Source organism: Eutrigla gurnardus (genome assembly GCF_963514095.1).
Source record: "Eutrigla gurnardus genome assembly, chromosome: 4".
Taxonomy (NCBI): Eukaryota; Metazoa; Chordata; class Actinopteri; order Perciformes; family Triglidae; genus Eutrigla; species Eutrigla gurnardus.
Genome location: NC_139918.1, coordinates 19747029 through 19772309, shown reverse-complemented (window position 1 = coordinate 19772309; position 25281 = coordinate 19747029). Strand labels below are relative to the sequence as shown.

At 44.0% G+C, this 25281-nt stretch overlaps 4 protein-coding genes and 1 pseudogene across 7 annotated transcripts; 2 read left to right on the top strand and 3 right to left on the bottom strand.

Annotated features, from left to right (window-relative positions):
• Positions 1-538: 538 nt before the first annotated feature.
• Positions 539-2805, bottom strand: LOC311012601 (polyisoprenoid diphosphate/phosphate phosphohydrolase PLPP6-like). Its single transcript, XM_084008121.1, has 2 exons — positions 2259-2805; positions 539-1310 (listed from the first exon to the last, which is right to left on the bottom strand). Exons 1-2 carry the CDS (start codon positions 2635-2637, stop codon positions 889-891), a joined length of 801 nt encoding a protein of 266 aa, XP_083864247.1. The 5' UTR covers positions 2638-2805; the 3' UTR covers positions 539-888.
• Positions 2806-2987: 182 nt separating this feature from the next.
• LOC311012602 (peroxiredoxin-6-like) lies at positions 2988-5427 on the top strand. Of its 2 annotated transcripts, none has more exons than XM_084008122.1 (5): positions 2988-3190; positions 3839-3995; positions 4188-4337; positions 4463-4609; positions 4737-5427. In XM_084008122.1, exons 1-5 carry the CDS (start codon positions 3099-3101, stop codon positions 4863-4865), a joined length of 675 nt encoding a protein of 224 aa, XP_083864248.1. In that variant the 5' UTR covers positions 2988-3098; the 3' UTR covers positions 4866-5427. The 2 variants fall into 2 exon arrangements, with proteins under 2 accessions (XP_083864248.1, XP_083864249.1); XM_084008123.1 differs by having other exon boundaries at positions 4463-4628.
• A 132-nt stretch (positions 5428-5559) lies between these two features.
• On the bottom strand, positions 5560-13659 carry fggy (FGGY carbohydrate kinase domain containing). Of its 2 annotated transcripts, none has more exons than XM_084008119.1 (16): positions 13581-13659; positions 13071-13259; positions 12872-12983; positions 12288-12439; positions 11960-12048; positions 11683-11798; positions 11408-11536; positions 10368-10471; positions 10121-10228; positions 9740-9801; positions 8890-9052; positions 8177-8251; positions 7930-8050; positions 7720-7814; positions 6571-6632; positions 5560-6225 (listed from the first exon to the last, which is right to left on the bottom strand). In XM_084008119.1, the coding sequence occupies exons 2-16, from the start codon at positions 13251-13253 to the stop codon at positions 6144-6146; spliced, it is 1653 nt and encodes a 550-aa protein (XP_083864245.1). In that variant the 5' UTR covers positions 13254-13259; positions 13581-13659; the 3' UTR covers positions 5560-6143. The 2 variants fall into 2 exon arrangements, with proteins under 2 accessions (XP_083864245.1, XP_083864246.1); XM_084008120.1 differs by having other exon boundaries at positions 13630-13643.
• A 2891-nt stretch (positions 13660-16550) lies between these two features.
• On the top strand, positions 16551-18676 carry LOC311012045 (transcription factor Jun pseudogene; annotated as a pseudogene). Its single transcript has one exon. The product of its transcript is annotated as a transcription factor Jun pseudogene (transcript).
• A 141-nt stretch (positions 18677-18817) lies between these two features.
• On the bottom strand, positions 18818-24590 carry tada1 (transcriptional adaptor 1). The gene is made up of 8 exons (XM_084007332.1): positions 24479-24590; positions 23944-24035; positions 23792-23857; positions 22728-22822; positions 22404-22616; positions 21594-21745; positions 21295-21451; positions 18818-20312 (listed from the first exon to the last, which is right to left on the bottom strand). Exons 1-8 carry the CDS (start codon positions 24559-24561, stop codon positions 20160-20162), a joined length of 1011 nt encoding a protein of 336 aa, XP_083863458.1. The 5' UTR covers positions 24562-24590; the 3' UTR covers positions 18818-20159.
• Positions 24591-25281: the final 691 nt, after the last annotated feature.

Below are 25281 nucleotides of genomic sequence, written 5' to 3'. Positions count from 1 at the left end.
CTTATGTACAAGCCCTCATTTTGCTATTTGCAACCATGTTCCTGTTCTCTACTGCCCTCTGTGGACAACTGTTTGCACCTGCATCATGCATGCACACCGAACAGCTCCAGTTTGTTCTACTTCAATCATGCTGCTGCCTAAACTGGTTTCCGTTTTAACAGCAAAACCACGTAAAATCTCGACGCATTTGCATTGTTTGATTAGAAAATGACAATATTAGCTGGTGGTGGTTGGCAGCGTAGGTTGACAGCACTGTAAGAGGAGATGGGAAGCATTATAATGCCAGTCAGGAGACACAGCAGCAGCTGATGGAAACTTGGCTGAGTGCGAGTTGACTTCTCCCCACCGATGTCCACAGAAATACAGTAAACCCACTGTAGATTGTGCAGCTCAATACCAAACCACATACCCCCCCTTGTGCATCACATACTGAGAGGAAATGCTCACCGCAAGCAGTGTACCAACGTCATTTTCACATAGTAATTCAAGCTGTGTCAGTTAGATACAAAACTGCATCTGAAAATGGTATAGTGTTTTAATTTAATTGTCTTATTTTCATCAAATTCAGCTTCGGTTTCAGCATCGTAACATGAAATCCATGCAACAAGCTGCATTTCCATTTTAATGCAATATGCCGCAACCCGTCCGTGACTACATCCAAGCCATCCATTTTAATGTGTCCGCTTCATTCTTTATGAAAAAACACAAATACACATAAACAGATATATATTAAAGAAATATAAGCATACAAAGTGTGTTTATGTAATCCAAAAAAAATAGTTAAGATAACAGCAGGGAATTTCTGAATTTCACACACTCACTCTACACGTTTTCCCCGCATATAGGCTGACACACACACACACACACACACACACAGTTCCATTAAACCTAATGTTTCCAATCTACCATCCATAGTCCATCGTAAGCCCTGTTGAGTCTCTCTGTCAGTCGCATGTGCAGTAGGTCCTGCAGGCAGTCCCAGGTCACCCACAAACTTTCCACTATGGTATATTGGCAGTAACCCATAGCCAAGCCAAAGCCCACATCAGTCACATAGTGTCTGGCGAGCAGCAGCCGGGACAGGCTCACCAGAACGGCCCAACCCACTACTAGGACCCGCATGGACGCCGTGTCCACCAGCTGGGCCAGGAGTAACCGGGCACACATGGCGGCCCGTGTGGCATGGCCTGAGGGGAAGGAGTAGCGCTCCACGAAGAAGGTTGAGAGGATGTCAGAGCGGTTCTGGGCGGGCCTGCGACGTCTGACCAGAGTCTTCACAACTCGGACCAACAGCAGGTCCAACAACAGAGCTGCGAGGAGTAAAGAGACAGATCCGTTTATTTCAGTTCACATCTGAGCCATTTTTGCCTGCAGTGTGAAGAGCCAGTATCACTCGATAAGCCCCCTTTAATAGTTCATAAGTAATGACTGGCTTTATTAGTGTTTACTAAATCCCTTACTAATGCTTTTGGATAAGTTAAAATAAGAGGTTTTGTTGTGGAAAAGCCCCTTGGCTGGTGTCTACCCTTTCTCTTTAGAAATGTTACTGATTGATTTATAAATAAATATAATATAATAACACATTTTCACTCAAAGAGCAAAAGGCCAATGCAAGGTTTTATGACTTTCTCATTTCTCAGCCACATTTATTTCCAAACCGCAGTGGCTTCCTATAGCTTATTGTGTGCCAAAGATAGCCCCGTACAGTAAAGGACTTTATCTCAAAGCTGTCAGTCAACATATATAATCTACACATGCAAATAAACCATGTCACATGTATCACTCTCAGTAGCCACGATGTCAGCTGTTTCTCAAAGGGGAAAACTTTCCATTGCCGTTTGTCCCTCGGTCACATGGGGGACACAAAGCCGCCTATAGCTAACGCGTTATTTGTAAATTGGGTGGCCTGTTGCTTCACTGTGGAGTCGGCGCAACTGTGCGTAATATCGCAAACATAAATGTGGTGATAAAAGCGTGCAAACAACAGACACCCCAAGTTATAGCAGGTAGATGCATTCACCTATAATATGTATTTTGTATTTTATATAAGGATGCTGCGTTCAGGGATGTTGATTTAGCAAAAAAAAAAGTTTATTTGAAGAGTTAAAAAGGTCCAAATGCGAAATAAAACTGTGTTATAGCCTAAATGTGCATTCTGGATAAATAATAATAATAATGTCTATTGGCCACGGATGGAAGTTCGAAAAGCGGATACTTCAATGACCAAAAACCTCAAGAATCCACACACATTCGCTCACCCAGGGCCAGATTGAGCATGATCTCTCGCTCCGCCACACTCTCTCCTCGGAGCAAAGTGTACACGGTGCCGATGAGCCACGGGATGACGTGTCCGGAGAACTCCACCAGCCGCACCAGGGGCCGTATGCTGCCCCACGGAGACTCCTCGCAGGCGCACACTCCGAGCCGCTTGGACAGCCACAGATCTATCGCCAGCAAAAAGCGCAGCGTTATCGTGAATATCGGCTGGCTGAGGCTGACGGAGAAGTCTTCGGGTTGCGCCCCGGAGGAGAAGTAGGAACAGCTGGATGCCCGGCGGCGGACATTGCACTCGGATGATGCCCGGTTTCCACACGCAACTCCACGGCAGCTGTTCCGTCTGGACGTCGGCGAGGCCATTTTGACCAAAGTGTCCCCGGGTGTAATCTATCCGCCCTTCTTTATCGACCACCTGTGACCACCGGTTCACATCCTGCGAACCGGAGAGTCCGGACACAAGGGGTTCCGAACTGGACTGCTCTGGTCACGTGGTGACACAACCGTTAATAATACGCGAGCAATTGCGCTCAGAATATTCTTGCGGAGAAGCGTTTCAGTGCTGCACTTTACATCGTTGCTAGGAAACGGGGCCACACGCGTGCGTAAATTGGTCATGTATGAGTCAACAATGAGAATCGATCAAAAACGCGCCCTGAGCGCACCGCATGAGTGAGAACAGTCTGTTATATGACGTATTGCGCGGCTTGTAGTTGATACACGTAAATAGGAGAGCAGGAAGTTTCCGCCTCCTTTTTATTTGGCAACTGACATCAGAACTGCTGCCGCTGAACAGACGCAACACCTCCACGGTTACACCGAATATGCCGGGACTGCTGCTCGGAGATGCATTTCCTGATTACGAGCTGGAGACCACAGATGGCAAAATTAAACTCCACGAATTTCTCGGTGATTCGTAAGTAGTTGTACGTTTTCTTTTTCTTGAATATTGATATTCTCGGTTATTTATTCGTAGGCTTACCGATAATTTAGTTTGTAGGGTGAGAGCTCGCGTCCAGTTCCTGTTACTGCTTTCCGACTTCTGCTTTAGACCTGTGCTTAAAACATATACAGCATCTAAACCTGTTATACCCATGATGGCTGTATTGTGGCCTGTAAGTGCATATGTCATTTATAAAATAATAATCTATAATATATTGAATTTACTCATTTGTGGCATCTATCAGATGTACAAAAGTTTATGACAAGATCATAGAGCTCTGGATCGGATGAGATGATCCAAATCAAAAGGGTAAAGAGCCAGAGGTCAAACCTTACATCCCTCATGGTGCACAATTGCTGACCTCGTAAAAATAAAAAAAAAGTCCCATCTGTGCTCGTTTTGAAACATTCTGAGTGACGTATGAGGTCACATTCTGTCAGTTTGGTGTCAGATGCATCGTTAAGCATCCTATTGTGCAACCTGACAATAAGCTACAACGGTAACCATAATGCAGGTCTATGTCTGATGAGCGGAAACCGAGTCATACGGGAACCCGTTCATGAACACCTCAGATTGCATCTCATCATCACAGACAGCACCTGACCTCTCTTTTGATTCCAGTTGGGGAATCCTGTTCTCTCACCCCAGAGATTACACCCCCGTGTGCACCACTGAGTTGGGCCGAGCTGCCCGACTGAGCGGTGAGTTCAAGAAGCGCAGCGTCAAAATGATCGCCCTGTCCATCGACTGCGTGGAGGATCACCACGGCTGGAGCAAGGTGCGATAGCATCATCACATACAGAAGGATGGACAGTTCTGACTTCCCAGCTGCTTGTGTAGAGTAGTGGACATTGAAAGCAGTTTGAATCTAGTGTAGAGTGCATAAATATCATATAATAAAGATGTTTATATAAGACAACAGAGCACGTAGGTGTAAATACCAAACTAAAGCCGTCTCTGCACTAACCAGGACATCCTGGCATACAACTGTGAGGAATCCGCCTGCTGCTCGCTGCCCTTTCCCATCATAGCGGACTGTAAACGGGAGCTGGCAGTGACCCTGGGCATGCTGGACCCAGATGAGAAGGACAAAGATGGCCTGCCGCTCACTGCCCGCTGTGTAAGAGTCCTCACAATCAAAATCCCATTTGCTTATTTCATAGGAAGCATTCAAACATCATTAAGAAGTATATAAATGCCAATAGAATAACTAGTCTCTCCATTTATCCGTCTCTGTTTTTGTAGGTGTTTATTATCGGCCCTGACAAAAAGCTTAAACTGTCAATCCTCTACCCGGCCACCACCGGACGCAACTTTGATGAGATTTTGCGAGTGGTGGACTCGCTCCAGGCGACGGCAGGGAAACGAGTGTCCACGCCTGCCGACTGGAGGGTATGTCACACCTTTCAAGGTGACCTCAGTTTCTACCAATCCTTTCAGCAGCTGACGACGGAGATAATAGAAACAGGAACTGACCTGCTGCCACGCGGAATAACCTAGTTTCTTTTTTTCCCTGCAGCCCGGAGACTGTGTGATGGTCCCTCCCAGCTTGTCTGAGGAGGAGGCTGCCACTTTGTTCCCAGCTGGCGTCTACACCAAAGATCTGCCCTCTGGCAAGAAGTACCTGCGCTACACACCCCAACAATAAGCACAGACAGAGACAGCACGGATGTTCAACACTCACCTATGTCACATTTCATCCACAAACTCTATCAATCAATCTGGGACCTTAAGGACACAGGGTACGGCTGGTTTTCACCCCAACCAGGTGGATTAACAAGTCAAAATGTAGAATGTACAACTGCAATAATAATACAATCTGCAATGTTCTGCATACTTTTATAAAGGAGGACTATTTTCAGAAATATAGGGGTTGAGATTGGGAACATATTTTTATACAGTTAATTATAAAACAGCGTGGCAGAGAAGCTTCTACTTATCAGGGTCAAAGTAGTTTTGATTTGCACTGCTTTTCATGTCAGAGGAAGTGGTTGATTGTGCAAGTTAGAAAAAATATGACCTAGTGAGAGCAAAGAATGTACGTACGTGTAGAATTATCGACTTTCAACATAACCGATTACTTCAACTTTGCATTGTTTTGCCAGGCCAAACTATACATTTAATTAAAAGTCTTATGGTATCTGCACTCCAATGTGTGTGTTTGATGTACACGTTTCACCTGTTAGAGACAATAAAAGCATTATGGTTCATTTGTAGCCTTAAGAATGATTAACAAACAATACATTTGCCATGTCATGACTTCTGGACACTACGGTTCAGAAGCACCTACATGAGTCTGTTGGATCTGGCCGTCAACGCTCCCCCTGTCCCTTTTACATCATAGTTCTGTTTGAAGGCGGCTGTTAACTCAGCTGTGTAGGATTTGGCGTCGTCGTCCCAAACAGGAAATAGAGGAATACAATGAAATACAGTGAAGACCGGGCAAAACAACTTAACAATTTAAGAATATATATTGAATGTGACAGCACATGATGGTATTTAGCTTTGGAGAGAGTCGAGGGTTCATAAGTCTATAACTGTGATATCAGTCACCACATTCACATTCATCTCTTCATTTTGGGTACAATGGAAGCAGAGGATCCAAAAGGCAGACAGCCATGGGAAGCTCCAGCAGCCCGTCTCCATAGAGATCTTCTCTACTGTCATCTGCCAGCTGGTTTAAAATCCTGCATGTGTGAAGTCTGAATTCTGCCACCGCTCATAAAATCAGAACCAACTAAAGCCCCTGACCGACATCCAACCTCAGAGAGCTGTTGTCCTTCAGGTTATTGACAAATGGAAAAAAAACTGGACCACTTATGTTAGAAAAAGGAACAAGGTCAAGACTTCGGTTCTCGTTCCCAGTGTGTGTCCTTTTTCATCTCAATGACATCAGAGAGTCAGTTCCAGTTTCCTACCAGCAGTTTCATCTCTGGTTCATGAGGGCCTGGTACTCCCTCTGGTGGGCAAACAGTCGCAGGAACACTTTGTACTTTCTCCCGTAGAAGCTGAGAAAAGTGTGATATGGTGAAAATGATAACACACACGTGATGCATGGAACTGTTTCTGTCGGCTTACAATAAAACATGCAAACATTTATAACATGGTGAAGCTCCCTCGCAATCTGATCTGCTCGTTCAATAATATACATTTGAGTTACTTGTTTTCCTTCATGGGTCACTTTGCACATTTAACATTTAAAAGCAATGCTACCAGTTAGTTCATAAAAAGGAAAGGAATTCATTTTGGTTTATTTGGAAAGGCAAACTTTTGAAACAGTATATCCATTTAGTTGTATCCCACAGCAACCATGACTTTCACCAAATATTAAAAAATAAATCTCTACTTCTCACCTCTGGAGCTCAGAGTCAGGCCGAACAATTCCCCCCACTTTAGCCATTCTCTCCATCGCCCCCTAAAACATAAATTGCAAAGACAAATATTACTCAATAAATCATGTATATGCTCATTCAGTTCCAGCCGTGACCCAGTTATAGCATCAAGACGAGCCAGCCTCGGTGGTTATGGCAAGGCTGAGTTTATGACTAATGCAGTGCGGGGCCTCTCTGCTGTCTGAACCTCCGAAACCCAGCCAGACTACAGCTCAGAGGATCAGCCGCAACAACTGCCTGCAGTAGTTATGGCTGAAAATGGGTTGACAGGTGCAGCCTAGTCAAAACAATAACGCCTTATTTTTAGTATATCTGGCTTAAAGGCTTGCCATTCTCATGTGCTCCGAGCTCTGGTACTGAGACACCGAGGGACGACAGCTTGACCTGAGCATCGCTTTGTATCTTAAATGCATGGTGCCACAGATCACATTGTGGTGCCATGCACTTTCTACTATTTTGGTTCCACCCAGCAGATGGAGGCACCGAGTCAGTGATAATGAGATCTGTGCTGTGTGTGTGTGTGTGTGTGTGCTTACGGCATGGCATATAACGTCTTTTGAGGTCAATTTTATTAGACTACAAAATAAGATGTTTGGATTGCAAATTGCTGAATATATTGCAAAGTGAAGACGTTTTAAAAAAAAGGGACGCGCCACTGATTTCACCCCATGAAGTTCAGTCTTACTACAGTCTGTGGAAACAACAGTAAAATGTCTGCTGTGTCTCTAGAAAACAAATTTGTTATTTCAAATTTGACTTGAGACGTTTTAACAGAAAGTCTGCATTAAACACTGGTGTGTGGTTTGCAAGAAGTGGTCAGAGACGGTCTAATGAAAGATGTTATCCAGGGTTGTTGATACTATAGAAACATTCTTGCTTTTAGAACCAATATGTTTACACACACACACACACACACACACACACACACACACACACACACACACACACACACACACACACACACACACACACACACACACACACACACACACACACACACACACACACACACACTACAGAACCCCCTCTAATGCAAAATTCAGCATGAGGATGTTGGTTTTTAGGTGAAAAGCATATGCAAATTCCCTGTTTATGAATGTGCCACTCCACCTGTATAGAGTTGTAGTCCTGTGATGCGCATGCACCCAGGACTGCTGCTCCTATTAACACAGCCTCCGTCTGGTCAGGCAGCACCACAGGCAATCCTGAAGAGGAAAAAAAAGTTGATTAGGCAAAAGACTCCATGGTTTAACAAAATATTGTGTCAAGCTTAACTGTCATTCATAATGTCAAAGCCGTCATTGTCCGTTAGTATTTCACCTGTAGCGTTGGCGTGAATCTGGACAAACAGGGCGTTTTTACTCAACCCACCACACAGGAAGAGGGTTCTGATGTCATGTCCTGCTTCTTTCATGGCCTCCAGAATATGAAGAGTACCAAGCTGAAACCAGAGAAGATGATTTAAGGGGAATCAGGTTACAAATAAATAAAAGCAACCTTCCCTCACACTTTAAATTACTAGGAGGTCGTATGAAATTTGTAAAGAAATAAAATACGGAAGACTCACAGCGAGGGCTTGTATAGTGGCCAAATAAAGCAGGGCCAAGTCATCCAAGGTTTGGGAGAGCGGCAGGCCGATCACCTGGCAACGAGGTTGGCAGAGCAGCAGAGGTGTCAGTGAGGGTTTGGTATCTCCAATCCCCAGTGATTCAGTCACAACAATATTCAACAAGAATTAGCGTATTAACACAGAAGTAATTTCAGTGACACACTTTCATTTTAACTACCAAATGTATTCTTTACACCGACAAAAAAACATAATCCAGCCATCCATTATCAATCGCTTAGCCTGTTCAAGGTCACGAGGGAGGCTGGAGCTGATCCCAGCTGACATTGGGCGAAGGCCAAACTTAAAACTTCTGAGAAATCCTCGAAAGATAATGTAAACTGTTAGTCAGTGCAATGTTAAAAACAAGGAGATAAAAAGGCAAACTCAGATTATTTTGTGAAGGAATGAGTCTGAGTGTGTTGTGGAGTTAGCTGCTAGTCTGTATCAACTGTATTATGTATTGATTTGGTTTAAAATAATAATAGTTTTCTAAGATTTAGATGAGAGCAATGACAACACATGTCTGAGAATGGTGCGGCTCTAACTGTATTTCCATAAATGTTAAACACATTCATAATATGGTTAACAAGCAACCATTTCAGAACATTTAAAAGGTATAAGAGGGTCCACCTCTGTGGACACCATAAGTCATGTGAAGCCACGTCCCTCACCATGCCTTTCAAGGAGGGGTCAGCCAGGGGCGACCTGTTGCCGTGAAAGTCTGGCCACACATGCAGACTGGAGGCCAGCAGGTCAACAGCAGAATGGGACTCAGCCATTGAACTCAGGTGGCTGTTCAGGTAGCTGTAGATGTTTTCACCAGAAAAGGGAAATCTGGGGAAAATAACAGAATGCAAATAAAAGGAGCCAGTCTGATGAAATTACATTCAATATGTCGCTGCAAATAATTTGTTTAGAAAATGCTGCTGGCCTTTTTCACTGAAGACATTTTGGCACCGCAGAGCAAAAAAAGGAGGGGTGTTACTAATAACGTCACCCAGGCACAGTCAGTGTTCCAGTACGGTGGATGTTTTTTTTTAATTTAATTCTAAGTAAGTGTTTAGAAATTCAAACAGGGTTAGCAACCAAACTAAATGTTTACCCTCATCTATCACCGCCTGTTATTATGAATCCAAGTGTAATGTATTCAGGTCATATATCCTCACCACACACACTAGAGCTTTAATCCCTTTTTTAGTCTCAAAGAATGATTCTGTGTCACCGCTCCTGAGGGAACAGTGACTGGTTAATATCCACTCAAGACTCATAGAAATAATGGCTTTAATTATGATATTTTTTATTTAAAAATATGTATATATCCCAAAAATGTTATTTAAATCAAACCACAGGGCAATATCTCCACTGTCCATGAGATGGCGCTCTGTGTGGCACTCCGACACAGTGGTTGAGAATAGCTGGCATAGAGCACACAATCTTACTAAGCTTACTAAACATAATAACTTGGATGACAGCTGTGCCAAAATGTTTTCAGGAGGTGCAGCACTAAATGCATCAGCTGACCTCTGCCGGGCCTGCTCCTGGAGTTGGGCGTAGGCAGCGTGACCCTTCACCATGTGGTCGATCTGAGGGGATGATAGACGGCGACACGGAAACAGATGACCCAGCTGATGACAGAACGCCCTTAGTTGATCAACTATTTCTGATTATCGGTTAAGCATTTAATTAAGAAAATATCTACATATCAATAACAAATTCCCCAAATAACATTACTGGAGTTTAAATGATGTCATGGAACAGGAAGGCTGTTGTTAAACACTGCTGTTCATGTGGCCAGATGAGCTGCTCACATCTGGGTGCCTTCGGGGTGCATTTATACATGACGGTATACATTTAGTCTCATCTCAGCGAAATCCTGACACTGCATAAAGCCTGAGGACTCACCAGCCGTCCTGTAGCACTCTGCCCTCCCTCGTTGAGCCACATGCCAGGCACCATGGCAGACAGGCAGGGGCCCCACACTCCCGGCACAAACAGAGGCTGCTCGCTGATCTGATGCACAGGAATGAAAGATGTCATGTTTTGCAGAAACAAACAGAAATACTAGAATGGAAACCACTTTTAGATTGTTTTTGAGAGCCTTTTTTCAAAAAGTAACACAGCAGGTGAAATGTAGCTGTAAACCGCTCACCGCCATGTGACAGGTTGATGTCCCACAGATCATCGCCATACGCGAGGTGATCGGCTGGTCCTCACAGGGCAACTGTAAGCCTTTTACATCTGCACCTATCACACCTGGTAAGAGCACAATTATACATTATAATAATGTTTTATATTATAAAAATACACCAAACCAAAACTCCCGTTGGAAACCAATGATTTGAACATGAAAGGCTTCAGATCCTTCTGCAGTGCTCCTCTAACCTTCGCATGGAATTCAGCCATGACACTAACTGCTGGAATAATGTTTGTCAAGCTGGTTTGAGTTTAAGGTGGAAGGTTCATCGATGCGTGGGGGCAGGGGGGGGGGGGGGGGGGGGGTGCGCGCATCACTGTGACATGCATGACTACTAAATGTGCAGGGTGTTTTAACCTTAAACTGATACAACAGTGTATGTGATAGGTAGAGGTCAGAGGTCAGAGTTCAGGAGCAGTTTAGTCTCCCAGAGCAGAACCAGATGGCTTGCACCAGAAGAGAGGTTGACTGTTGCCCCGAAGCTACCAAAGCACTCACAGATACAGTGTTCAGCCACATTCATTAATATCTTTTAAAAAAGACATCTGCTTGTGGCATCTTACCCCCACCCCCACTATAAAAGCTAGGTGAGTTTTGGTGTGCTAGCAGTGTAAAATGCATTTTTATTACCTGTGTATAACATGTCATCCCCCCCCAACCCCTCTTGTATCACTACTACTGTCAGTAACTTTTTTGTGCAAAAGGGACTGGAAACAATTCCATGAATGTGCTGTAGATATTTACTTGAACCAGTCATGAAATGTGTTGTTTATTTATGCTCCCTAGTGGATGGACATATATTTTTGACGCTCCAGGAGCTTCATCTTAGTAGACCAAAATGTTAACTTTACACATAAACATTTAACTTTCTGCCACCGTCCGTTTTATTATCTAAATACTTTTTAACTGTCAAAGCCAAGTGGAACCTGCAAAGCCGCCTTTACCTAAGAAAATAGATATATGTGACAGAAGAAGACAGAATTAGGATTTAATACCGAGGCCTCCAGCGTGAGCGTCGATGAGAGAAGCACCCACTGCAGTTCCCGGCTCCAAACCCAAATCTGCTGCTGCATCCTGGGTAAGGCCGTCTCCCAACGCACTCCCTGGGGATGATGTCACACTGCCTGGATGACAAGAAACAGCACAGCTTAAATCATGAAAGTTTATTTGGCCAAAAAGATCACAACACGACACTCTGTGAAGTTTTTAGCAAGACTTTAAATATTAAAACATACAGTTAACTAGAAGCTTGTTTGTTAACGTCTTTTACCTATTTTGGAATAGTTGTTTTCCAGGAGATCCTCGAGTCCAATGCTCATCCAAAAACCAGTATCCCATCCTTCCGGAGGGCAATAAGTCCATTTACACACCAGAGTACATAAAGACCTGAAAGTATGTTCATGATAATAGACACATTTCTTAGAATGGCCCTGCTTTAGAGGACAAATCTAATCTTTCTTTCAAACAGACAAGGACAAACAGCGTAGCTTCATAAGCTAGATGAGGGTTTAAATGAGCAGACAGTCACAGTGACAATCAAAGCTCACCGCGTCAAAGAGCCCGTTGCCTTCCAAGACAGGAAATCTGGAAGGTCGAAAAAATGTTCAGCTTTGTTCCAGCAGCTTTCTCTACGATTCTGATTAAAAAGACAAGAGAAATGTCTGATTGGCGAGTAACAACAGCATGTGCATGTAAGGACAACAAACCACTTTCAGGAAGCTTCCATTTATCGGAAACCTCCCAAGAAAAAAAGGGCGGATAAGGCTGGAAAAACTAAATCAACACCACGCACATGCTGACCCACAGCCAATACAGAGAGTGACAATAAAACACACACAGATCAGTGGTCCTGTGGTGACCCTGCTCACCTCTCACCTCTTTGAGCCAGAGCAGCTTAGGGGGTTGCAGCTCTGGTGACATGACCCCTCCCACCCTGTTCAGGAGCCTGTGGCCGGTGTTGGTTATACGAGCGGCCTGCTCTTCAGCACGGTGATCCATCCACATCACCACGTTTCTTTGTTTTTCATCTGGAAAAAGCCAGGAGACGATTAAGTGCAAGAATAAAATGTAAATAAAATACACAAAATAGCTGCTACTGCATGGTCTGTATATCCCAGATGTAATAACAAGATGAAATGAGGCTATATGACATTTAACCTGAGTATCTGGGTCATGAACGCTGTCTCCATCTTGCTTAATTGAAAAGAAACATGAATCCCCACCAACTGCAGAGTTTCTGCTCTGTAGCTGACCCTGACCTCCGAACTCGCCGTGGAGGAGGGGGTTTACCTTCGGGGATCAATAAAGGATCTCATTACATTAGGCTGAAACTAACTGCCCGAGCAAAAGGCTCCCCAAAAAAAATCCATTCTAGCTCCATTCAATTAGGTGTGTATGAATGGTGCTAACATGTAGCAGAAATACGCCTGATACGTGAGGCACAAAACTCTTTAGCTTACCGTCCTGACTAACTGGCAGAGGCTGGAAGCTTTGGTCCAACACCACAAGTGAGCAGGTGGCATCGAAGCCGATCCCTCGTACCTGATTCCGTTCCACACTCCGGGTAACTCTCTGGAATAGATATTAAATATAGATTTAATTTAATATAGACGCATTTGATTTGATTTTTTAAAGCAACCTGGGGTCAGCCTGCAGTACCTTGACAACCGTGCAGCATTTCTCCCAGATCTCAGTGGAGGACTGGACAAAGTGGTCTAACTGGGGCTCCCAGATGCTGATGGGCTCCTCTGCGGTGCTCTTCAGCAGCCCATGCCTGGTCACCAGTGCAGCCCTCACACTGGCGGTGCCCACGTCCACCCCAACATAGTAGACCTCTGCCATGAGGAGCTGTACGGAGAGAAGGAGCAGTTAATTATTAACCAGGTCACACCGTCAATGTCAACATTAAATGGACTCTTTCGACATAGATCGAAGTAAAAGAAGAAGAAGAAAACATGTCAGCGCATAGTACATTTGTTGTAAATTCTGGATGTATTCTGTGTTTTGGCGCATCTGATACTGAACTGAATGGTACCGCTGCGGTGCAGCTACAGAGATTTTCTACCAATGTTTTGCACAGAATAACCTTCACAACATACGTCGTCAAAGACAGACGTTTAACCACCAGCTAAAACAACATACCCGAACCTACCGCCACACAAAACAAACCTTATTTCACCGCCAAACACATCACTTTTGATTTTCTTGGTAAGCGTACTTTGTGCTGCTGGAGACTTGGTGCCTGCGGACGGAACGCGAAACGGGCCAAAAAGGGTAAAGTCGATTTTTTTTTTATCGGTCGTGCCGTGTAAAATCCGAAACTAGGCGAGTAAACACTATGGATGGGGGCTCCTTCTCTCCCCTGGTGGACTAGTGGACCATGGAAAATCACTGCAACAACATAAATGAGCCTACATTATTTTTTATGTTATATGTTGTTATATGTTCAAAACAAGTGTCTCCATGGGAATGAGACCCTGGCTCTCAAAGGTCTAAGGTTAAAATTAAAATGAATTAAATGATTGACTACTGTGGGAGACGGGAGACTACATTTGCAAATTGTACTTGAGTTGTGGTTGTTGCTTTTTTTTAAGGTGACATCCTATTTTTCAGGAATTTCAGAACATTTAGGACACTTGTCCATTAATATTTCATTATTCAGTAACGGATATAATACAGCTTTTCTCCTCAATGTAACTGTTTGTTTTTTTTTGCCAAACCCTAAGCAAGTGTTTTTATTCTAATTCAACACCAACAACATCTACTGCGACCAAGTGGTGTGTCATATCTTGGGAGTGTTCGAAAGTGACGCTGAGGATCCTGATTGAGCGTCAGTATGTGACAGAACGTGTTGCAGCATGCACAATGTGATGGCTGCAGGACTAAATGGTATGCAGCCATTGTTAATATTATTCATACACTTGTGCTTTTGACATCTATGGCATGAGTAAAGACAGTGAGCTATTAAGCACTCATTTGTGACCTGAAGGACATGATTTCCTGTCCATAAGTATTTGATTGTAGTGTTGAGGCTTTCAAAAACTCCAACAAACCCTGCCATGAAAAACACTGGCTCAGGCTTTAATTGTCAGACTTTCTAGTGTGCATCCCGCCAGGTCACTTTCCTCTTTTGTGCTCTATTTTTTTCCGAGGGGTTCAAACAGCTGTCTAAAAAAAAAGTGGTGCCGGCTGTGATCAGCTGTGTTGGGAACAGGAATGATCAGCGGAGACGAAGCAGGGAGGAAAACTAAGCAGCAGGACAGGAAGAAACAGATGGTCTTCAACAAACACTGTGTGGACAGTGTTTGAAATCTCATTTGTCTCTCTCACTGCTTGGTGCATGTGTGTGTGTGTGTGTGTGTGTGTGCGTGTGTGTTCCCTGGTCCACGCCTGAAGGTAATCAAAACGATGCTGTGTTGATGCATCAACACATGCATAGTCGTTCTCTGTGTTCCGCTCCTATGAAAGGAGGGAGTATATGGACCCTGGACTGTCCCACCTCTGTACAACAAAAGCACACGTGTTGGGAGGCAAAGGCTCCTGATTACAGAACTGTATGCAGTGGAAACAGCTGGCCCGGCCAGGGAGGTGGAAAGCAGCGTTATCTACCTAAAAGCGACCCCGTCAGGCCAGCAGAGGGGAAACGCTGACAGAGAAACAGGAAGCACAGCCGGCACACAGCGGTAGTTTGATAGGAAAACAGGCTACTCCTCCGTGGGGCTTAAACACAGGTGTTCAGAGAGACGTTCAAAGACAGTAAAGCCACTCTGAAAGTCATTGTTACATTAGGAGCTGCTTGGAGAGGAGAAACAGTTTAAAGCAGGCGAGAAAGGAGCGGAGCGATTGTTTTCCTTCCTGGCTGCTGCGGTGTTGGACACAAACGTTTTCTGAAGCATTGCAGTGCTGGATTTCTACTTCAGGGTGTCAAATACTTCCAAATGGGTGTTGCACAGCCGTGCTGAGGACAACATGTCATCTCAAGAGTGTTGACCTCAGGCAGCTCTGGTTCTCCCAGGCTGTCTGGGGCTGTTAACTTATTTATAGTTGGCTTGAGGAGAACATGTTAAATAATACAATGGAGGAGGCCAGACAGACTGGACCGGGCTGCAGCTGTACAGAGCCTTCAGTCATTAGTGCAGCTTCAAATTTACCCATGAGGGTCAACCGCAGAATATAATGAATATGTTTCCTGCATATGAAGGTTACTATGCAAATTTAGTGTGCGCATGAGCAAAAATCAAGTGGCCAAATTATAAGCACATGTCCTTGTTTTTTGGCTAAATATACATAATTTATCTTAATAACAATAATTGCAATGACATATTTTTGGCTACATTCTGAATGCTAGTTTTGTGTTGCAAATTATATAAAACAATATTGGTTGTTGGAGCCATAACCACTCTGATTATATGAAATTTGAACTATTTATTGGAATCTGCAATATAATATACAATTAGCACAGAAATAAATTCAAAGATGTAGATTCAGTTTATTGTTTCGCCCTGTGCTTGTTACTCTAACAAGCACAGTTGTGTATTTTTTTTTTTTAATGTGGTGTTTACTACTGGAGTGCTTGGTGCATGTGTGACCTCATTTTCTTTCTTCTATCTTTAACCCTTAACTACATTACCAGCAAACAGCACTCACCTTCTGGATTTATGAAGAGATTAATATAACATTTATACTACGAGACGCCGACAATTTCATGTCACTGCATTTTAACAATGAAATAACAATTTGAATGTGCTCTCATCTAGTCATTTGATATATTTCCATTATATATCTTGTCTTGTTGAACGTCTTATTGAAATAACGTTGATTTGCTGTTATGTGTTAAACAATGTAAAATCACGGTTGATCCGCACCGACCGTCTTGAGAAGCCCGGGATGGGTAACTAATAATTGAGGGGGTAACTAAATATTCAAAAACCCTACGTAATCCCAGTGTACATTGCTCCACCGTCGGCATTACCTAATCCCATAAACCATCGCGGGGGGGCGGGGACATGGCTAGTAGTCAAAGCAACCTGCATGTCATTAGATATTCCCCGCCCATTAGACCGTCTCCAGCCAATCGGAGGCCGTAGAAATGACATCATTGTTATTTTCAGTAGAGCTGCAGCTTAGAGGTGGATAAAGTTCGTCTCCACGTTGGAAGTGATAGAAAGTATTTTCCCTATTCAGACCCCGTTTGTGCTTTTTTTCGGGAAGGCGGATCAATACGTCGGCGGCGGAAACACCGAGGATCGGCGGCGGGAACGGCGGCTTTTGTTGACGGATCGCGCTGCTTCGCAAGAGAAAAGTTTTTTTTCTCGGGACGCGAAGTTGTCAAGTGAGTTGAACTTCAACAATAGGCGGACTCTATCACAAGACATTCGAGAGATAGCGAGTCACAGGACACATGTAAACAGTCGGCCTCTGCTTTAACGTAAACGGACCACAGACCTCCCCTCAAGGTGATACAAACTTTATGTCCAGAAAAATGGAAGCGACGTTTTACGACGAAGCCGTGAACGCCTCCGGCTCTCAGCATGACGGGCCGACGGTGTACGGATTCAACCCCAAAACCCTCAAGCAGACCATGACGCTAAACCTGAACGACCCGAAAAACTTCAAGCCCCAGCTGAGCGCCAAGGCCCTGGACATCCTGACGTCCCCAGATGTCGGCTTGCTGAAGCTGGCCTCGCCTGAGCTGGAGCGATTAATCATCCAGTCCTGCACCGGGCTGACGACTCCCACCCCGACCCAGTTCGTCTGTCCCAAGAACATCACCGACGAGCAGGAGGGGTTTGCGGAGGGCTTCGTGAGGGCTCTGGCCGAGCTCCACTACCACCAGCAGGGACCCGGACCCGGCGTCCTCCCTGACGCGCAGGCTGGCGCGACCACCAGCATGGCATCCGGCTCCGCCGCGTCCGAGGGCGGCGGGATTCCCTACAGCTGCACGGTGCGCACCGACCCGCCGGAGTACACGAACTTGGGGGCTTTCAGCCGGGCCGTGGGCTCCGCGTCGGCACCTGCTAGCGAGCGGCACCCACCTATGAGCTACCCCGCCGCCCCGCAGTCGTCCCACAGCAACATGGACCACCTGGCGGCGGCGGCGGCGCAGCACTCGCGGCTACACGCGCTCAAAGAGGAGGCGCAGATAGTGCCCGAGATGTCCGGCGACACCCCGCCACTGTCCCCCATCAACATGGAGAACCAGGAGCGCATCAAAGCCGAGAGGAAGCGCATGAGGAACCGGGTGGCGGCGTCCAAATGCCGGAAAAGGAAGCTGGAGAGGATCTCCCGGCTGGAGGACAGGGTCAAAAACCTGAAGAACCAAAACACGGAGCTGGTTTCCTCCGCCAACGTCCTCCGGGACGAGCTGGCACTGCTCAAGCAGAAGGTCATGGACCACGTTAACAGCGGCTGCCAGCTCATTTTGACGCAGCAGCTCCAAGCGTACTAGACTGCCCGAGTGGTGGGGAAAAAGAACCAAGTGATGTTTTCTTGTGGACCAAATGCAACTTTAAGTGGCCCGTTGTTCAGACACGCAAGGGTGTCCCTGCCTCTCATTGAAATGTTCCACCAAATTATCCGCTCAGGCTGAATCCACCAAGTTTTTCCGCAGACAAAGAGACTGGAGAATGGAGGCTGACAGGATACTTGTAATTAATTATTACACAGCAGAGGCCAGCGAACCTATCGCACAGACGGACAAAGCTCAGAGGGAGCATTTGCTCCAAATCCACCCCTGATTTGACTTTTTTCCCTCCCCGCCCCCACACCCTCAAAACTACAATATTAACGCCGTAAAGACAAGGTATTACGGCAAGTGTCCATATTCAAGATACTATTAAAAATGATTATGTCCCATGGAGCATTGCGTCCTGAAAGACACCCAGAGCCCGTGTGGGATCAAATTGCAAAATGGACGGAAAGACAATGCGAAACGAGGCGTCGCCCTGCAAATCTCCCACTATGTTAAGTAGCAATTTATGCATATAGACTTGAGTCAAGCACTGAGTATCCCACCAGCGACTACACAGTTTGTACAGAGCAACACTAACGGGGAGAAAGTCACACCTTTTACGCATCGTGGGGTGTGTGTATGTGTGCGTGTATCGTTTACTGACAAAAAAATCTGCCTTACTTTCTTAACCTTTACGTTCATACAACTTTGTGATATAGACCCGAAATAACACTTTGTAATAACATTTGTACGCCGTCTTTTTGAGCACTTCCGAACTGTAAATATGACAAAAAAATAAAAAACTGTTAAGACACTCGTGGTGAGTGCTTTTTGTCCACTGAATAATTAATCCTTAAATACAGTCTCGCGACGCATTTACATGATGCGTTTGTTATCGAGGGAACTGGGGCGGACAGGATATTGAGTCACCAGCGCGTTGTGTGCGTGTGTGTGTGTGTGTGTGTGTGGGGCGCTGGTAATGGTTGGTGGATCTACGCGGCCGCTCATTGGACAGCAAGGTGTCGGAAGTGAGCAGCATGTGGCCAAATATGGCAAGAGGTCCTCGGTGCGCAGTGGGACGGGTGCGTGAGTCACCGTCCTCCCACTTCAGCTCCTGCCTCCTAGAGGAAACTTGTGGAGCATAAGCAGATTTGTTTACACGCATCGGGAGTGAGTTGGAGGTACAGAGGAATTATTTTGGATGTAAGGAATGTGCTCAATCTATAAACTGCTTAATGCGTAGAAACATTTCTTTATTTTTTTTTTCTTTTAACTAATATCTGCAATAGAAATTACAAAACGTTTGTGTAGAAAACAAAAAAAAGGTACAAATTTATACATATTTCAACCTGAACTAGATGTCACACACAAACCTATTGAAGTGCACCGAGACATAAAACATTTTTGCTTCATCTGTACACACATTGTGGACTTCTAACACTGACAGATGCCAACAGGCCTTTAAACCACACACACACACCAGAAATTGTTTTAGGAATACTTTTGTTTCAAGGTATGCTCAGGAGGGGGCGTCGGGACAAAGGAGGCAGCCGTCTGGCAGTTTGAGGGACCCTGCACATCCACGGTAAACCCACACAGGTGTTCTCACTTACTGCTTGATTAGACCTCTCAGGAGCCTGGGCCAACACGGCGTGATTGACATTTTTGTTGCAGCGGTAAGGCGGGACAATTCCCATCTTTCTCATTCGTGTACGTGCGTCACGCTGGATGACCTCAGCCCTCGATGACCTCAGCGATGCCCCCAACGAAGTGAAAACACCTGTGTGTGGTGTAAAGGGCCTTTCAGACGGTTCAATATATATTTTTCTATCATTTCTACATTAGATATTATGACTCCTCTGTGTTTGCAGGACATTTTAATGCCCGTGGTGCCTATGTGACACCGAAATATTCATATTGCGGTGCAACCTGGCCCAATAGGAACCTTATTTTCCTGTCCTTTTCTTGTATCTGCAGGTACATACTAAATGACACTTTCTATATTTTACCACCAAATTAATTTCTTACTATGTAATAGAAGTTTCAAATAATGATTGGTCGCCTGCCAAAATGGCTGGTGGGACAGATGCATCATTTGCCAGCTATTAGCAGGTGGCTGGAGCAGAGCCACTCTGTCTCCACTGTCCAACTGATTCGTTTCTTGCTCCACTCATGCTTCATCTCTTTGTGCAGCAGGGATGTATTATAAATAGGTATTCAGTTTTTTGGACACTGATATTTGTTGTATTTGGTTCCTTATGATATCCCCAGTTCATATAGTCTCACACCAGTGGTTCTCAGCTGACGAGCACGCCTTCTTTCCCAGCAAGCCGCTGGCGGTGTACGTGGTCCTGCTCTAGTTCTTCGTGGCTGGGGTGCCAGAGCCGTGACAGGATGCGCTCCACGTTCAGAGCGTACATGGTGTGGGAGGGCATCACACCGTGGTGGACCTATGTAAGACAAATGTTTCACAAAGACATTTAAGCATACAAGCCTCTGATGCTTGAATGAGGCAGGCCATAATTACCAATATGAAAACATTCAGTGATAAAAAGCAATCATAGCAGTCCAACCGCTATGTGACCAATGAAAACATATCAACCAGAAAGCACCTATTGATATTAGTGAAACATGTAGTTCTCATAATGAATAATTAATCAGTGTAAATGGATGTCACCTATTGCCGTGTAAACAATCATTTTCAGAGTAATCAGCGATTAAGTACAAGATCATAACTTATTAACAGGGTTATTAAAGATCACTGACTTCAGCACATTGGCTCACTAGTGATCCTTGATAATGGATAAAAGAGGGTATTTTATCAGAATGACTGTGTATGAAGCTTGTGTTTTTAAGATAAGGTCTCTAGAATTAGTTATTTAAAGACTACAGTTGCAACTAAAGATAATCTTTTTTCGTGATTACTCATTTAGTCCATAATTTATCCAAAAAAGGACAGTTACAAAATAAGAAAAGCAGCAAATTCTTCAGAACAATTTTGAAAAATAGGTTTGTCAACATGCTTGGGGACATTAAAACTCCATTTGAATAATTTAATTTAGGTTATTTTAAATACTAGGCCAGGCATCACTAAATGAAGAGCCACAGTCCAGTCCCGAACTGACCAATTGCAGATAAATTCATGAGAATAACGGACCCCGTTACTTTCTGGCTACAGACAACCTCGGTCTAACAAAAGTAGCACTACACACCTTGACCATTGTAGGATCCACTTACTGTTTGTGTCAGGTTTCTCTGATGTGAACATTATTAACACCAACTACGTTCCAATGAGCAGCTACACGTACATGAGAACGGCACTTACTCCACTCAAGCCAGGATTCAAACTACCAGCAGGGCAGTCATTTCGCTCAAAGGCAACACAGAAAGAAAAGTAGAGGCCCCCGAGAACACAGGAGTGACGTCTCTTACCTGTAAAGCCTCCAGGAGATCAAACATGCTGATTGGGGGGAGGGGAGCGGGGAGACTGTCAGCAGAACAAGCCAATAAGTGAACAGCTTGTTGCTCAGCCTCATCAGGGGACACTTGAGGTGGTGGGCCAGCAGCAAGAGAAGCACTTGGAGGGGGTCTGAAAGAAAAAAAAATCTATGGACTGAGAAATGTGATCATTACTACTGCTACCTTTCAATTAAAGCAACAGATTCTACAGTATGTTTATGAGTATTTAGGTCTGCATTTACTTGCTAGTAAGTGCTAACATAGTTACCTACCGTTCGGTAACACTGTGGTAAGCCGCAAGGCTGTTTTTCAGATAAGGCTGTGGCGTGACATCACTGCCGAAGGCGTGGGGGAAGCGACCGTCGCGTAACCTATAAGCCTTCCTCCGGGTGATGACAGCAGTCAGGACGTCTTTCAAGTGATGCTGATATAAATGAGAGCAGTAAGTCAAGCTTTACTCAATCTCCTGGGTAAAACACATCTGTAAATCATACTTAATAAGTGGTACAGTAGAGAAAATATATACAATAAAACCCTCAATTTTAAACCTCTGCATTGATGTTTAAATACAGAAGACCATGATTCTCTCATATTCCAGTACAAACTATTTCTCTCATAGTTTGTACCGAAAATTAGAGATCGATAAATACATTTTTAAGCAAATGTGCTTATTTCTTGAAGACAGAATCAATTACATTTTTATGAATTTCAGGAACAAAACTGAAAAATTGACAGAACCTGTTAAATGTTAGATATTTTTTATGCTAAAAAACGTGTTTAGTACAGTGTTTACCTTGAATTAAACTTCAACTCTGAAATTTGGATACTTGTTTCCGTTGTTTGGGCGAGAATATTAAGTTAATTTTCTTGTTTTTATTGTTTTAAAAATGAACTCGCTCAGTTTTGTTGGAGATAGAAAATCAGGCATTCATTTTATATAAAAATGAATGTAATACTTTTTGGTCCATTAATCCCCTGTACACACAATTACTCATACTCTGACAGAAGGTATGCCATAAATATCGTAAGGACCTCTGAGACACATTTTGTATTGAACAATGTACTTGACAGTTGCTACAGACCTCAATAGCATAGATCATGCTGCTGACGGCATCTTCTGTGATGTTATCCAGGCCCAGCTCAAAGGCCGTCACCATCATGCGGGCCTCTAGCTGGCCCCGCGTGGGCAACAGCAGAGTGTGGGCGCTCAGACGCAGCTCCTCCTCCTCACCCCCCACCTCCCGTGGGCTGAAAGGCTGGGCAGCACTCAGCGGGTTCTGTGGCTGGAATCGATGCTGAAGGTGCAAACACAGCAATTACCTTTTAAATATATATTTCAATATTTGGGAGAGATGCTGTTAACTAACCCAGCCTCCGCGTGGATGAATATGAGAATAAGTACTTACATCAAATTTTTGTCTAGAGGGACATTTCTTCTTCCCTTTTGGTTTTCCAGGCTTTGAAGCAGAGCTACTTTGCCACTGTAACTGCCCTGCGCCCTCTAGAGGACAGTAGAAGAACACAAGATGCATTGAAGAGACAAATGCAGATGACATTTATTTCACTTTTGCTGAATGCTACAGCTTCTCAATAGTGAAAGCCTCTACCTGGCTTTTTAAAAATGAATCAGCAACAACATGCTTATATCCAGTGGGCAGGCAATAAAGTTTAATCACAGGCCACTTGTCACATAAAAACTTTAAAAAAAATGTAATTACTAAATTGTTGCCATTAAGTGAATATGATACTGCACCAATACCTAAGACCATCAAATCACAATAAGGAAAATAATAGCTAAACAAGTTACAATGGATAATGGTACTGCACATTTCAATAAAACATAGGGTTGACATTAACAAAAGCTCATGTGCATCAATCCATTTCCCTCAGTTTAAGAAAGGACATCTGTCTTCCCAGTAAAGCCTTCCAGTTCCTCCTGGGGGACCCTGAGGTGTTCCCAAGCTAGATGAGACATATAATCCTTCACACATATTCTTGGTATACCCCAGGGCCTTGTCTCAGTTGGACATGCCTGGATAACCTCTCAAGGGAGGCATTCATGAGGCATCCTGATCAGATGTCCAAACCACCTAACTGGCCCCTTTCAACATGAAGCAGCAGCGGCTCTACTCTTGAGTTCCCTTTAGATGTCGGCCCTCCTCACCCTAATCGCCCCCCCCCCAGTGCTACATGCTGAAGGTCACGTTCCAATACAACACAACCACATCATCTACAAAAAGCACCAATTCCTGAAAAATCACCAAGGGAAGGTGACAAGGGAAACCCTGCTGGAGGATCACACCGACCCAGAACGTGTTTGACGTTGTGCCGAGTATAAGGACACAGCTCATTTTGGTTATACAAGGACCAGACGGCTTGTAGCAACGACCCAGCACCCCAGATTCCTGCAGTACCCTCGACAGGACTCACCAAGGTTCATGGTCGTTCAAAATACAAAATAAATCCGTACCTGGTGTGGAGACGATGATCTGGCAGCGTGTGAGAATGGCCAGGAGAAAGTCATTATGAACATGGACTGTAGAGGAACAAGAAGGGAAACACAAAATAAGCAACATTCATTGTTAAACAATAAAGAGTATATTTGTGTGTGTGCTTCCTAACCATTCTCCTGTGCCAACAGACGACGTGCCTCGACGTCAAACTCTTCCTTGCTGATCTTCTGTTTGAACCACAGCTTCAGGTTGGCCCAGTAACTGCATGACAGAAAACATCAACACGAGACAAACCTTACTCACTTCACAAACTATGTTAGACACAACGTAGCTTTGCATCTCATTATGTGGATGTAAATGATAAACTTTCGCTTTTTCCTTTCTTTAACACTACTTTCCTTAAACGTAACGTTAACCGACAAGGACGTTAATTAAAATTCAACACGTGCACATATATTAATGTCGTACTTAATGTTCGTTATATGTATCACGTCCTCCTGAAAAAAGGACATAAAACATTTTGAATAAGTGCGAAAAGTAGCTTAATGTTGCTGAGGAGAAATGCTGCAAACATTAGCAAGAGCTAGCAAGTTGCTAATTTCCACACTGCTGCCTCATGACAAAACAATAACTTTCCATTTCAACGGCAGAAGGAGAAAGGAACAGGACAGACGAGCAACGGCTCGCCCACACGTTGTACTTACTGCTTGACATTATCGCCTATTGCATCAGTTAAATTCTTCTTTGCAATCTCAAGCTCGCTAGCATGAGCTGCCATAACGTTCATGAAGTCCTACAATGACGTCATCATCCGGCGACTCAAATGTTCCCTTTTCCGTTTAGAAACTTTATTGAAGCAGGTTTTCATTTAAATGGAAAAAAGGGAATCTGTACATAACTATTATTCTTAACTTCACCTAACAATACTTAAAAAGTATTTATTAATACATGTATATAAACATAGCGTTACATTACAATGACAGCGAATAGATGTAGGGGGCGCTGTACAATTCCAACAAATGCCCTTTTCTTTTCTTTTTTTCCAGACAATATAATTTCGACAAAGCTTCACACAACAAATACATAGCAGTTAAAATATAAGTTAAATATAATTTCTGAATTTATATTTTTTTTCCACAGACATGTATTTTAATTTCAGCTAGACTGGATGCCACATTTTAAGTTAAGTTACTTGTTCCTCTTTCCTTTGTAAGGATCAGAGCACATTTGTGAAGTGTTTACAAAGGATGTCGGGCGTGTGTACAAGAACTTTTGCATCAATGACAAACTTACCTGCATGTCCTGTTGTTTGCTACAAAGCGAAGAAGACAGAAGTATGGTTAGTAAAACTACTCCGCCACTAGATGGTGTCATAGGTTGATTTAAATTCTGCAAACTAACATTGGTGCAGAAGAGCAGAGTCAAAAAGGGAATTAGAACAGTGCATTTGTCCTCTCCAGCTCTGGGAATGTATTATTAATGATTATTATCTTTAATCTTTTACTGC

What these genes read in the sequence shown, in the direction of transcription:
- LOC311012601 (XM_084008121.1), bottom strand. Translation starts at nt 2,637, where the DNA reads ATGGCCTCGCCGACGTCCAGACGGAACAGCTGCCGTGGAGTTGCGTGT. An exon ending in CATGCTCAATCTGGCCCTGG is followed by an intron (nt 1,311 to 2,258) that starts GTGAGCGAATGT and finishes TACTCCTCGCAG; the next exon opens with CTCTGTTGTTGGACCTGCTG.
- LOC311012602 (XM_084008122.1), top strand. Translation starts at nt 3,099, where the DNA reads ATGCCGGGACTGCTGCTCGGAGATGCATTTCCTGATTACGAGCTGGAG. An exon ending in ATCACCACGGCTGGAGCAAG is followed by an intron (nt 3,996 to 4,187) that starts GTGCGATAGCAT and finishes TGCACTAACCAG; the next exon opens with GACATCCTGGCATACAACTG. An exon ending in TGCCGCTCACTGCCCGCTGT is followed by an intron (nt 4,338 to 4,462) that starts GTAAGAGTCCTC and finishes CTGTTTTTGTAG; the next exon opens with GTGTTTATTATCGGCCCTGA.
- fggy (XM_084008119.1), bottom strand. Translation starts at nt 13,253, where the DNA reads ATGGCAGAGGTCTACTATGTTGGGGTGGACGTGGGCACCGCCAGTGTG. An exon ending in AGCTGCTCTGGCTCAAAGAG is followed by an intron (nt 12,049 to 12,287) that starts GTGAGAGGTGAG and finishes CTTTTTAATCAG; the next exon opens with AATCGTAGAGAAAGCTGCTG. An exon ending in AGAGTGCTACAGGACGGCTG is followed by an intron (nt 9,802 to 10,120) that starts GTGAGTCCTCAG and finishes TCATCCCCTCAG; the next exon opens with ATCGACCACATGGTGAAGGG.
- tada1 (XM_084007332.1), bottom strand. Translation starts at nt 24,561, where the DNA reads ATGAACGTTATGGCAGCTCATGCTAGCGAGCTTGAGATTGCAAAGAAG. An exon ending in ATAGGCGATAATGTCAAGCA is followed by an intron (nt 24,036 to 24,478) that starts GTAAGTACAACG and finishes TCTGTCATGCAG; the next exon opens with TTACTGGGCCAACCTGAAGC. An exon ending in TACCACAGTGTTACCGAACG is followed by an intron (nt 21,452 to 21,593) that starts GTAGGTAACTAT and finishes TTTTTCTTTCAG; the next exon opens with ACCCCCTCCAAGTGCTTCTC.